Genomic DNA, 12,538 nt, shown 5'->3' with positions numbered 1-12,538 from the left:
AAGAAGGTTAACAGAGTTAAGTATATGTAAAATTAACTCTGTTAATGCCAACTCATGGTTCTTATATGTATTTTTATAATTATAAGGACTAACATTTCAAACAGATCAAATTAATGGGACTAGCCATAATGAAATAAAACTATAAGAATTAAAAATAAAATATAATCAAATTACCAGATCTACTTATATTTTCCCAAAACAAAACAAACATTATATTGTCACTTTTCAAAAGAGTAGTGTGGAGTGAAAAATTGGGAAACACGTCAATTGGTGTAATGAGTAGTACAGAATGGTTAGATTAGCTTCTAAGATAAGGCAAAATCAATTGAAAAGTCAGCCTAAAATAAATAGTCTTTCGTCTTCGTTTTTCCTTTCTGGAGAAAACAAAGTGTGGTGATATTTTTCTGATGTGTTGGATGATTTTCCCTCTCGAACAAAACATGAAGAGACTTCATTAATTATTAGTAACAGATGAAGCAGAGTAATCAGAAATTGGTTGGTTCAAGGATGACGATGATATTTGGAACGTTGCTTTTTCTGGGATTCTTGTCAGCTCAGATTCAATTCGTCTTTTCTTTCACTGATCCTCAAGATGGTATATTCATGATCGATCCCTCTTTGCTCCTTAAATTATCTGAGTTTAATTCAATGAGGTTTGAGATTCTGTCAGCTGATTTTGAATTTCCTTTTTGTATTGTCCTGAAATGAGGCTGCTTAATTAAGGCTATTCTTGCTTTCATTTAAATTTCAAATTTAACTCATGGGTTTGTCATTGAGGGATTCTTCTTTGTAATTATCTTTCTAATAATCGATGTTTTTAATTTCTTTTTCTTTAATTTTATTGTGAGCTTAACTGTCATTAATTTAGTCTTCTATAATCTAATTGCTATCTCCCATGTAGTATGAATTTAGACAAGTTAGGTTAACATGTTTGAGATTCTTTAATTTATTAGTACATGTTATAATGTTTAAGTGAACTTGAGTTAGTGTGAAAAATCTCTCATCAAATAAAGTTATATTTAATGACTAATATAACACAAAATAGAATGACTTATAAATTTAATTATTTTTCAATTATGTTAAAATTTTTAAAAATAAACTGTAAATTCATTATAATAAAGTTATAAAATTAAGAACTAAATTTGTAAATTATTAAAAATTGACACTTAGAATCTAAGTTGAATTAATTATTTCTTTTAAAACCTTTCTGTCATTTTTCCTTCAAAATTTTAGAAATATGTAACTTTTTTAGAAACTATGTGAATTATATATTTATATTTTGTTCACTTGAAGTTCCTTGAAAACTAAGTATATTACTTAGAAATAATTTCTTTGACTAATAACATGAAATTACTCGGTAAAAACTAAGTAGATTACTCTTATCATACTGAGATATAAAGAGAGATCCACTCACTTGAGTATGAGAGAATTTTACTTGATTATTTGGTAAATTCAAACCGGATTATTATATTATTTATATACTAATTGTTATATTTTATCCATTCAATCGGTCCATGGAATAATAGGACTTGGCACTATTTTAGATGACTATATATCTATTTAACAAGAAGATGATTAGGTCTTGACCTTATATGGCTCTTAGCTTTGTGAAACTTTTTAGAAGAGTTGACTATAAATGCTTAATTATGATGATGATGATGTATTTGCAGTTTCTGTATTAAGATCTTTAAAGGATATGTGGCAAAACACACCACCCAATTGGGATAAATCAGATGACCCTTGTGGAGCACCTTGGGAAGGAGTCACCTGCAACAGATCCAGAGTCACCTCACTGTAATATTACTTATATAGACATATCATGGGCTTGTTTGATTTTGTTTCTCATTCTGCCTTTTTTTTTTTTTTTGAAAATTAAGTAGAATAATTTTTTAGAACAAACTTTGCAAACAAAAAATTTAAAAAAATCTTCATTATTTAAAAAAATTCTAAAATGATGAAATAATTATTTATTTTACTAACATAATTGTCATTAATAAAAACATTATATTTTCCATTTTTTTCTAATTTTTCAGTATAAAATGTAACAAAACATAAAAAAGATGTTTCAATTTTTTAAAACAAATATTATTTTTTAATTTCTCTAAATAGATAATAAAAAACACATTTTCAAGTAAGTTTTTTTTTTGTTTTGTAAAGCAAAAAAAAATATTTAGAAAAAAGGCAATCAAATAAGTGATAATTTTATTGTTTTTAAGGCCCTTGTTAACTCAAGGCATGTGCATTTTATATATATTTAATTTAATGGTTTATTGGAACGACAGGGGATTGTCAACAATGGGCCTCCAAGGTAAACTAAGTGGAGATATTGGGGGTCTTACTGAATTAAGATCCTTGTAAGTATTTTTTATTTACCCCCAAAAAAAACACCAGAATTTGATTAAAAATGCATTTATTAATTAATGTTGAATAACATGATTATTGGTGAACACTGAACAGGGACTTGTCGTTTAACAGAGGCTTGAAGGGTCCTCTGTCTCCTCAATTAGGAGACCTAAGAAATCTAAACATATTGTACGACCAAGATCTTCATGTCGTTTAATTCTTTTCCCGGCTTTATTAATTCTTTAAACAAGTTCATTAACATGTCTCTTCACTCGTGTGCTTTAGGATTTTGGCTGGTTGCAGCTTCAGTGGTAAAATTCCAAATGAATTGGGAAATCTCTCTGAGCTATCTTTCTTGTAAGAACAAACTACAATTCTATTCCCAAAATCTAGTGTCCATTTTGATCTGTTAGCTTATTGGCGTTTCAAATGGTATGGTGTCGTTTTGAAGCTTGGGTTGGACGACGTCATAAATACCTGCTTTATGTCGTTTTGCTTGATCAGGGCATTAAATTCGAACAATTTGTCTGGAGAAATACCTGCTTCATTGGGAAATCTTTCAAAATTATATTGGTTGGACTTAGCAGACAATCAATTAACTGGGTCAATTCCTGTGTCCACCTCCATATCTCCAGGATTTGACATGCTTTTAAAGGCCAAGCACTTGTGAGTACTTATAATTTTAAAATTATTATTATTATTATTTTTAGTTTTTATTTTTATTCATTTGGAAGGGAATAATTATACCCAAAAGTCTAATTGATTTTTTTTTTTTTCACGTGATAATGCAGCCATTTCAATAAGAACAAGCTTTCAGGTCCCATTCCGTCAAACTTATTCAACTCTGAGATGGTGCTCATCCACGTGTAAGTTTCAAAGATTTAAAAAAACAAAAGTGAAACTCATTATATTTCTATGTTTTAGGCCCGTCTAGTGAATAGTTGATTAATAGAAATTGAAACTTATTAAGAAAACAATTGATAGAGAAAATAATAAATTCCATAATTCAAATATTTTTCATTTACAAAATAATATCTTCAGGCCTATATATAATAAGTACTAAATAATTCAAATTTTTAGCAAGTCATTTTAGTATTTAATACTTGAATTTTTAAAGGAAAATTAATTAGCAAGTCTTTTTAGTTTTCATCAATTTTGAATTAAATCCTAATAATTTTATTTTTTAATAAATTTTTTATATTATATTTTGATCAATTACATATATTAGTGCTTAAAGATTAAAATTATTAATGAGTGATTAACTTTTCAAAAAAAATATTTTTAAAATTTATATAAAAATAATTTAATACTTTTAGCGGAAGAAACTAAGGACAATTTTATTTAATAAAATTTTTATATTTTTATAAAAATTATGTATACATTGTTTGAAATTGAGAAAATTTAGAAGGATATGCAGATTAACTTTCCCAAAAATTAATCATAAAATGTTTTTTATAAATAAACCCGTAAGTAATGGTATATAACAAATGCCTTCTTACAATGCAACAGGCTGTTTGATGGGAATCAATTAGCAGGGACAATTCCATTTACATTAGGATTGGTTCAAACACTTGAAGTTCTGTAAGTAATGCCTTCCGTATTACTCTGTTTTAATTACAACAATTTATTATTTATTATTTTTATTTCTTCTTATTTTTACTTTCTTTTCCCTTACAACAGTCGGCTTGATAGAAACTTCTTGGCTGGAGAAGTCCCGTCTAATCTCAACAACCTAACCAACCTCAATGAATTGTGGGTACTTATCTTTTTGATTAATTTAAATTTAATATTGTTACGTTATAGTAATATATTGGGAGGGTCTAAATTAAATTCAGATGGTTTATGTTCTATGTGTGCGTTTGTTATGTTATATTTTAGTTTGATCCACTAAATTTTATAATCCCTGAGAGTTAAAAGTTCTAAAATTTTTCCTTAAGAAATTTTATATTTTTATTAAAATATTATATAGCTTTAAAATCAATCATATAATTTTTAAAACACAAAATTTATATAATTATTGGATTTTCTTATAAATAATTTTTATACATATAGAATTTTCATTAAAAAAATAAGAAATGTAAACAGTGAATCAAATCAATCTTTTTATTTTGACCAAACCAATTAAATTAAATTTTTTATAATCTCCAAAATTATTTTTTTTGAAAAAGTTAATAAATAATTATTAATTTTAGCCTTTAAGGATTAACATATCATATGGATCAAACTACAAGAGCTTGATTAAAATAAAATAAACTAAAAAAACCTATTTTTTTTTTTTTTTGCTAGTAGAGAAACTTAATTCAAAATTAAGGAAAGTTATAAAGACCTGTAGATTAATTTTTCCCTGTATTTCTCTTCTATAATTATTTAAGTAGAGGCATCAGAACTAACTTAAAATGTGTTTAAAAAAAAAAAAAAGAACCTTAAGCTTGTCAATTGTCATCATTTTAATGGGGATGAACTTTGTATACAATCTTATTCTCTTTCAGGAATTTGGCACATAATAAATTGACAGGTTCTCTACCAGATTTGTCTCAGATGGATACCCTCAATTACGTGTAAGTAGTGATAATCATTATTTGTAAATTCAATTTCTATGAACATTTCTTTCAACTTAATTAATCTATGATTAATCTTCAAAGTAACATGACAGGGATCTGAGTAACAATTCTTTTGATCCTTCTCAATCCCCAATATGGTTCACAACTTTACCATCACTCACCACTTTGTAAGTCTTCTCATGATGTGCTTTGTGTAAATTATGATAGGCCTATTAGTTTGTATTCATTTGTCACATTATTTATTATTATTCCCTTGCCCTTATAACCATGCTATAGTTATTATGTGAATATTAACTTAAAGCTATGTTTGTTATATTGAAAAAGAGGGATTTGAGGAAAGGGAAAAAGTTAAGGATAGTATTTTTATTTGGAAAAATTAATTTTTTAGTCCTTCAATTTTTAAGTCACTTGTAATTCAGTTTCTCACTTATGATTCGCTGTAATTTAATCCCTCAACTTTTGAATCACTTACAAATTAGTCCCTTAACCTTTGTTAATTTTTTTTTCCATGTTAGTTTATATCTCACATTAATGAATAAGAAGAGGGTATTTTAAAATAATATATGAGCATTTTTTTATCCTTCTTATTTGATAAAAAAATTTAAAAAAAAATTAAGGACCGAGTTATAGGTAAATCAAAAGTTGAGGGACTGAGTTGTAGCGAGTTATAATTGAGGGATTGAGTCGCAGCGAGTCATAATTGAGGGACTGAGTTATAAGTGAGTTAAAAATTGAATGACTAAAAGATTAATTTTTTCTTTTTATTTTATTTGCTAGATGAAAAAAAAAAGTAGCTTTATTAAAAGAAGAGCTTTCAAGCTTTTTCTTTGTTTGGATAGGGAGAAAAATATGGATGAAGTAAAAGTAGGAGGAAAACTCCTAAAAATAATAAAAAATATTTATTATTTTTTTAAAAAAATCCTCCTAATTTTTTTGCTTCACTATTTTATTCACATTTTTGCCTACATCCAAACCAAGCATGGGAGAGAGCTTTTCCATTCACATTCCCTTTACTTACAATTTTCATTCCACTTTTTATAAATTATGAGAGAAAACTCTTAAAAATAATTTAAAAAATTTATTATTTTTAGAAATTTCTCCTTCTAGTTTTCTCTCTTTTTATTTTCTTCTTACTTTTTCTTCTATTGAAACAAAGCATTAAGTTCCTTCGTTAGACTTTTAAAAGGGAATTCTATTACTCAGGTTACTTGTGAAATTTCATTTATCTAATAAAGATTTTCTGCAAAATCTATTAGAATTATGGAGTTTGGATCACTTGAAGGTCCTTTGCCATCAAAACTTTTCAGCAGTCCCCAAATACAACAAGTGTAAGCCTCAAATTTAAACTTTTGATTGAAATCCCAAACAAACACTGTCATGGTAGTTTCTGGCTAATGTGCTTTATTATATTTTCAACCATTCTCAGGAAGTTAAGGCACAATGCATTGAACAACACTTTGGATATGGGTGACAGCATTAGCCCTCAATTACAACTTGTAGATTTACAAGACAACCAAATTACTTCAGTAACACTCAGTTCTGGATACAAAAATACACTGATGTGAGTAATTTAATTTTGGGTCTTCACTAAAATGACTTGAAAATATCTCCAACAATTGTATATATGATCTAGTAAGAGAGGGATAAAGAGAGTGGTATAATATAGTCTATGAACTTCTAAAATAATTCAAGAGATGTAATAGAGAGAAATACAGAGAGCAAGGTATGCCTATCTTACCAATGAATATATGAAACATCTTAGAGTTATCTAGAAAAAAGAAACACACACACACACACACACACAATTTTTTGACTATTATAAATTAAATTTAACTATCATATGTGACAACTATTAACTACTAGCGACTGCCACTATTGACAAATTTTTAACTCTAAAATTGGTTTCAAATGAGCATGATAAAATAGTATTTTTGTGTGTGGCAAAAGCAGTTTTTTTTTGTTTTCTTTTGAAAAATTATTTTTAAAATTGGTTTACAAAATAGTTTTTGAAAACAAAAATAAGAAAAAAAAAATACCAAACAAGCTTTTATATTCCATTTATATATGTTGCCTTTTGCATTAACATTCTTGTGATGACTTTCAGTTTGATTGGGAATCCAGTGTGCCTTACTGCTCTCTCAAATACCAATTACTGCCAACTGCAACAACAACCTAAAAAGCCTTATTCCACTAGCTTGGCTAATTGTGGAAACAAATCTTGTCCTCCTGATCAGAAGTTAAGCCCACAAAGTTGTGAATGTGCCTACCCATATGAAGGAATTTTGTATTTTAGAGGACCCTTGTTTAGAGAATTATCAAATGCAAATACATTTCATTCTCTTGAGATGAGTTTGTGGGTGAAGTTAGGTCTCACTCCGGGTTCAGTATCTATACAAAACCCATTTTTCAACAGTGATGATTATCTTCAAGTACAATTAGCACTCTTTCCTCCATCAGGAACATACTTCAATAGGTCTGAGATTCAAAGAATTGGGTTTCAACTAAGTAATCAAACATATAAGCCTCCACCAGAGTTTGGACCATATTACTTCATTGCATTTCCTTATGCTTTCCCAGGTAACATCAGAGAGACACTGCCCATTTTTATTCATGTGACATTGAATATATATTGTTGAAAATTATGTTGTCTTTTCTTTCTTGAAATTTGTTCCTTTTATTGATATAATGACTAGCTAAATGGTTTAATCTAGCAACATCATTTAGAGTATATGCCCCTTTAAGGGAGAAAAACTTATAGCCATTGGGACCCACTTGGGTAAGGCCCATTGTTATGAGTTCCACTCTCTTGGAATGAGCTCTTCTTTTGAATTTATATTCATAATGTTGGTGCTTTCATTAAGAGTTTGGTGTCACGGAGAGGACTATTATGGAATCTTCTAACTGGTAGAAGGTTAAGTGGAGTATTATGGAGTGGAGTTATTAGTAATGTTTGCTCTTGAATGGGATGGCATTGTTATGTGTCATATATCAGAGAGTCTCACAAATAAAGTGAGGTTTATAAGTGTGAGAGGCTCTCCCTTTAGATTTATACTCATAACACCCCACCTTTAAGGAGGGTCTCATTAGGTATGTGTCTTTTTCTTTCAATGGAGCAACTACTTTGATGTGAATCAAGCTCTTTTTCCAATAGGTGGATGTAAAGTAAACAAAACTAATTTTAGACAAACAAAATGACAACATAGTTTTTGAGAAATAGAGGATCTCTTTTCTTGTTTCTAATGATGTATTATTAAAATTCAAACTGCTTCAGAATCACGTCGAGCAACTTCTCTAAGCAAGCCTATTGTCATTGGGATAGCAATTGGCTGCTCATTTCTGGTTTTGAGCCTCATAGGGCTAGGGATATATGCACTTTTACAAAAGAAACGTGCAGAGAAAGCCATTGTACTAAGCAGGCCCTTTGGTAACTTATCTTTAATTATCTTCTTTATTTTCACACCTCTTGTATTTTATTTTGGTGAATACTTTTTTCTGTTAAGTATGATTCTTATACACACACACATACATTGTAGCATCATGGACACCTAGTGGGAAGGATAGTGGAGGAGCTCCACAACTAAAAGGAGCAAGATGGTTCTCTTATGATGAACTAAAAAAGTGTACCTCAAATTTCTCGCACTACAATGAGTTAGGATTTGGAGGTTATGGCAAGGTATTTTATTTCCATGCCAATTTAAGTGTGCATATGTTGTTGGAATATTATATATATATATATATATATACATACATACATATATAATTATTGTAGATTTGCATTAATTAATTATTGAGGCTGGAGTGGATTGACCTTTTATGATCTAGAATGGACCAGAATAAGAGAACCATATAAGCGAGCCCAAATCTTGAGAGGTTCAACATATCATTGTCTTCCACATTTTCTCATTTCTCTTTACCATTTGAAAGCTAAAAGGGTCTAGTAGGTTGCATGAACCTGCCCATCCCTAAGGTAATTGAATAGAGTTGGGCTATATAAGTGGAAAAGACTCAAACTCAATGCCTTAAAATTTTAGATCAAGATATAGTATCTTACTCACTTATATATATCCTCTTGAAATCATTGGGAGGTCTAGCTGTATTCTTCCCCTTCTGAGATGCTTTTCAGGTCCAACATATGTGTGTATGTATAGAGTTAAAGAGTTAGTTATGAATATATATATATATATATATATGTAATAATTGAATTGATATATGTTGTAGGTGTACAAAGGGGTTCTTCCTGATGGACAAATGGTTGCAATAAAACGAGCCCAACAAGGATCAATGCAAGGAGGACTTGAGTTCAAGACTGAAATTGAATTGCTTTCACGAGTTCATCACAAGAATCTTGTTGCTCTTGTTGGCTTCTGCTTTGAACAAGGAGAGCAAATGTTGGTCTATGAATATATGCCCAATGGAACACTCAGAGATTGCTTATCTGGTATTTAATTGTTAATGCAAACACACACACACACACACACAATTGCCTGCAAATATAAACTATCTTTGAATTACAATATATGACTTTTTTTAAAAACTTTATTTATTCTAAAATTTAGAGCATTCATTAATTTTTATAATTGTTATTTCAACTATATTCCAATTTCATTTATTACTCTTTTTGACAAATGATGAATTTAGAAGTTTAATAGTCATTATTAAAACACTTATATAAAATATTTAATGAACGTATAACTAAAAAGAAATACAATTTTTTTTAAAAGATTAAGGTTTTACCTAATTTTTTTTGAGAACGAGGAAATTTGTAACAGGACAAATATTTAAGAACAGAATGAAAAAGCAAATTAGGACAAGCAAAATAAGTATAGAGGAAGAGTGTGTGTGTGTGTGTAAAGTGTAGAATTCTTACTATGATTGAATATTGTAATATCTAATGATGTTATTGTAGGGAGATGTGGGATTTATCTTGATTGGAAGAGGAGGTTAAGAATTGCTCTTGGGTCAGCAAGAGGACTTGCTTACTTACATGAACTTGCTAACCCTCCCATAATTCATAGAGATGTCAAGTCCTCTAATATCTTGCTAGATGAGAATTTGACTGCAAAAGTTGCAGATTTTGGCTTATCAAAGCTAGCAACAGATGGTGGAAAAGGCCATGTTTCCACTCAGGTTAAAGGCACATTGGTAAGAAACTCTACAACTTAGTTATTTTATTTTAGGATAATGAAATTTTTAGTACCTCAAATTTGTCTCATTTATCAATTTGGTCCTTGAAATTTAATTTTTATAAATTTGATTTGTTATTAATTCAATAACTAAAACAATTATGAGGATCTAAAAATTTTATTTTCTCATTTATTTTTACTCTCCTTTCTCATTTGGGTGCTGGCTATACAGTAAAAGAAATATTTCTATTTATTTATATGTAGGGTTATCTTGATCCTGAATATTACATGACCCAACAATTAACTGAGAAGAGTGATGTATATAGTTTTGGTGTCGTAATGCTTGAACTCATAACGGCAAGGCAACCTATTGAGAAAGGAAAGTACATTGTGCGAGAAGTAAGAACATTGATAAATAAGAATGAGCAAGAATATTGTGGTTTAAAAGAACTTATGGATCTAGTGGTTATGGAAACTTGTAACCTTGGAGGGCTTCATACATTATTGGATCTCACAATGCAATGTGTTGAGGAATCTGCTTCTAATCGTCCAACAATGAGTGAAGTTGTGAAAGCTCTTGAAATCATTCTTCAAAATGATGGCTTGAACAGTACAAATTCCACTTCTGCTTCTTCTTCAGCAACAGACTTTGCACTTTCAAAGACTTCTCTCACACATCCTTACATGGAAACTTTCAGCAAAAAGGACATTGTTAATGAGACAAATGCCTTTGACTATAGTGGAGGATACACACTCCCTGCAAAAATTGAACCCAAATAGAATCAAGCTATTTTAGTATGTCACAATACTTTTGGTCTTCTTTTCATGTCACATAAATATCAATCAAGTTGTTTTCTACCTTTTTTCCCTGACTATTAAACTATTGTATTCATAACTCATGTCATTGATTCATTATCAGAAATTTTGTAGTTACTGAAAACTACACTATTTCTTACTAGAGTACCTAGCTAACTAAATTTTCTTATCGTAATCTATTTGGCGCTATAATTTTCTCCTAACTGTTTATTCTCCCAAGTTTTTGACGACTCTCCTTGCTTTTTTATGTTGATATTTTTCTTTTCCTTGAAGTATGTGGACACTGGATACTAATAATTTATGTGTGCATCTGCACACACATATATAATTTAACGTTGGCTATTGAGAAAAAAAGGAAACAAACATAACATACAAAAATATCATAAACTTTTTCTCTAGGTACTTTTGGTATCATAAAGTTTACAATAGTGCATCAATACCCATTAATTTTATAAAAGATGTCATATATCCAAGTTTGGTCCTAACAACTCCGAGGGCAAAAATATATAAATTTTTAAATATTATGTTATTTTATTTTGTTTTTTAATCAATTTCAGTGTTTATCTTAAAAATTAAGATTTTCAATTTTCTAAATTTAATTTTATTTTATTAATAAAAAAAGATTTTGAGTATTTAGACTAAGCTCATTTGAGTTTGAACTTGGCCTAGATTTCTTTAGGCTTATTTAGACAACTCTAATAAGCTTGAACTAAATAAATTTTTCTAAATTCTCAAGCTTGGTCTGAGATTTTTTAAATTTATTTAGACTTCATCCAAATTTCCAATTCTAACCTTTTCCAATTAGGTAAAATAACTTAACATTGACCATAAAGTTCTAAAAATATAACTTAAAGGATTGGAAAAGATTAGCTTATTTTATAAAATTAATTAGCACCCATACATCATTATTGACGTTAGGATATTAGAAGCTTTTGCATAAAAATGTATGGCTATTTTTGCAATTTATATGTGCTTTCTTTTTTTAACAGTCAATATCAACAAACGTCTATGAAATTTAATAAAATGGGATTGTTGCAGTCATTATAACAAGTTCACATATATTCTTGTACCTTTGTTCATTTAAAAAAATTATGTGCTCTTGGAGAAAAAGTAATTAGGTATTTCTATCCTTCAACCCAATTAGAAACCAAACAAACCAACTTGAGTTCAAGTGTTAGGCTAGGAATTCTTGGTTTTGACTATAATTATAAGGATTAAAGACTATTTTCCTCTTACATTTTTTGAGGCTAGGCACCCTGTACTATGAGTGGGGCAATGTCCCTCTGAACAATTTTTTTCAAAAACAAAATCACCCTTTTGTTAGAGACTCATCATCATCTCCTTTATTTGTTGATGTGAAACAATTTTGTGACTCACACATAGTGACAACAAGATATTTTGACCTTATTTTGTTGCTGTTTTATCACAAAAATCAGGCTGATTCTTGCCATTGCCACTTCTAGTTCCTGTGGCCCACTTTACATGATTAAAATGAATTAGAATGCTTTACTATCACTGTGCGTGAGCCCTATAGCTATTTTACATTAGTAAATAATGAAGATGATGGCGAGTCTTTGACAAAAGGGCAATTCTGCTCTTGAAAAAATTGTTTATGAGGAACAGCCCTATTCTTTAATGTAAAAAAAAAAAAACAGTGGGAAAAAATGGTCTTCACCTCAAATATCAAACCTAAGT

General features: G+C 29.2%; 1 protein-coding gene across 1 annotated transcript; it reads left to right on the top strand.

Moving 5' to 3' along the window:
* The first annotated feature begins 379 nt into the window (after positions 1-379).
* Positions 380-10,982, top strand: LOC129316256 (leucine-rich repeat receptor protein kinase HPCA1). Its single transcript, XM_054960584.1, has 19 exons — positions 380-595; positions 1,671-1,794; positions 2,283-2,354; positions 2,458-2,532; positions 2,629-2,700; positions 2,848-3,009; positions 3,135-3,209; positions 3,853-3,924; positions 4,024-4,095; positions 4,833-4,901; positions 4,997-5,071; positions 6,161-6,232; positions 6,331-6,465; positions 7,009-7,481; positions 8,176-8,328; positions 8,438-8,577; positions 9,123-9,342; positions 9,811-10,046; positions 10,292-10,982. Exons 1-19 carry the CDS (start codon positions 472-474, stop codon positions 10,805-10,807), a joined length of 2,937 nt encoding a protein of 978 aa, XP_054816559.1. The 5' UTR covers positions 380-471; the 3' UTR covers positions 10,808-10,982.
* Positions 10,983-12,538: the final 1,556 nt, after the last annotated feature.

The sequence above is a fragment of the Prosopis cineraria genome, unplaced genomic scaffold (assembly GCF_029017545.1).
Source record: "Prosopis cineraria cultivar Desert tree isolate PC_DT_omini unplaced genomic scaffold, ASM2901754v1 PC7, whole genome shotgun sequence".
Classification (NCBI taxonomy): domain Eukaryota; kingdom Viridiplantae; phylum Streptophyta; class Magnoliopsida; order Fabales; family Fabaceae; genus Prosopis; species Prosopis cineraria.
This window is presented reverse-complemented; position numbering and strand designations above follow the sequence as displayed.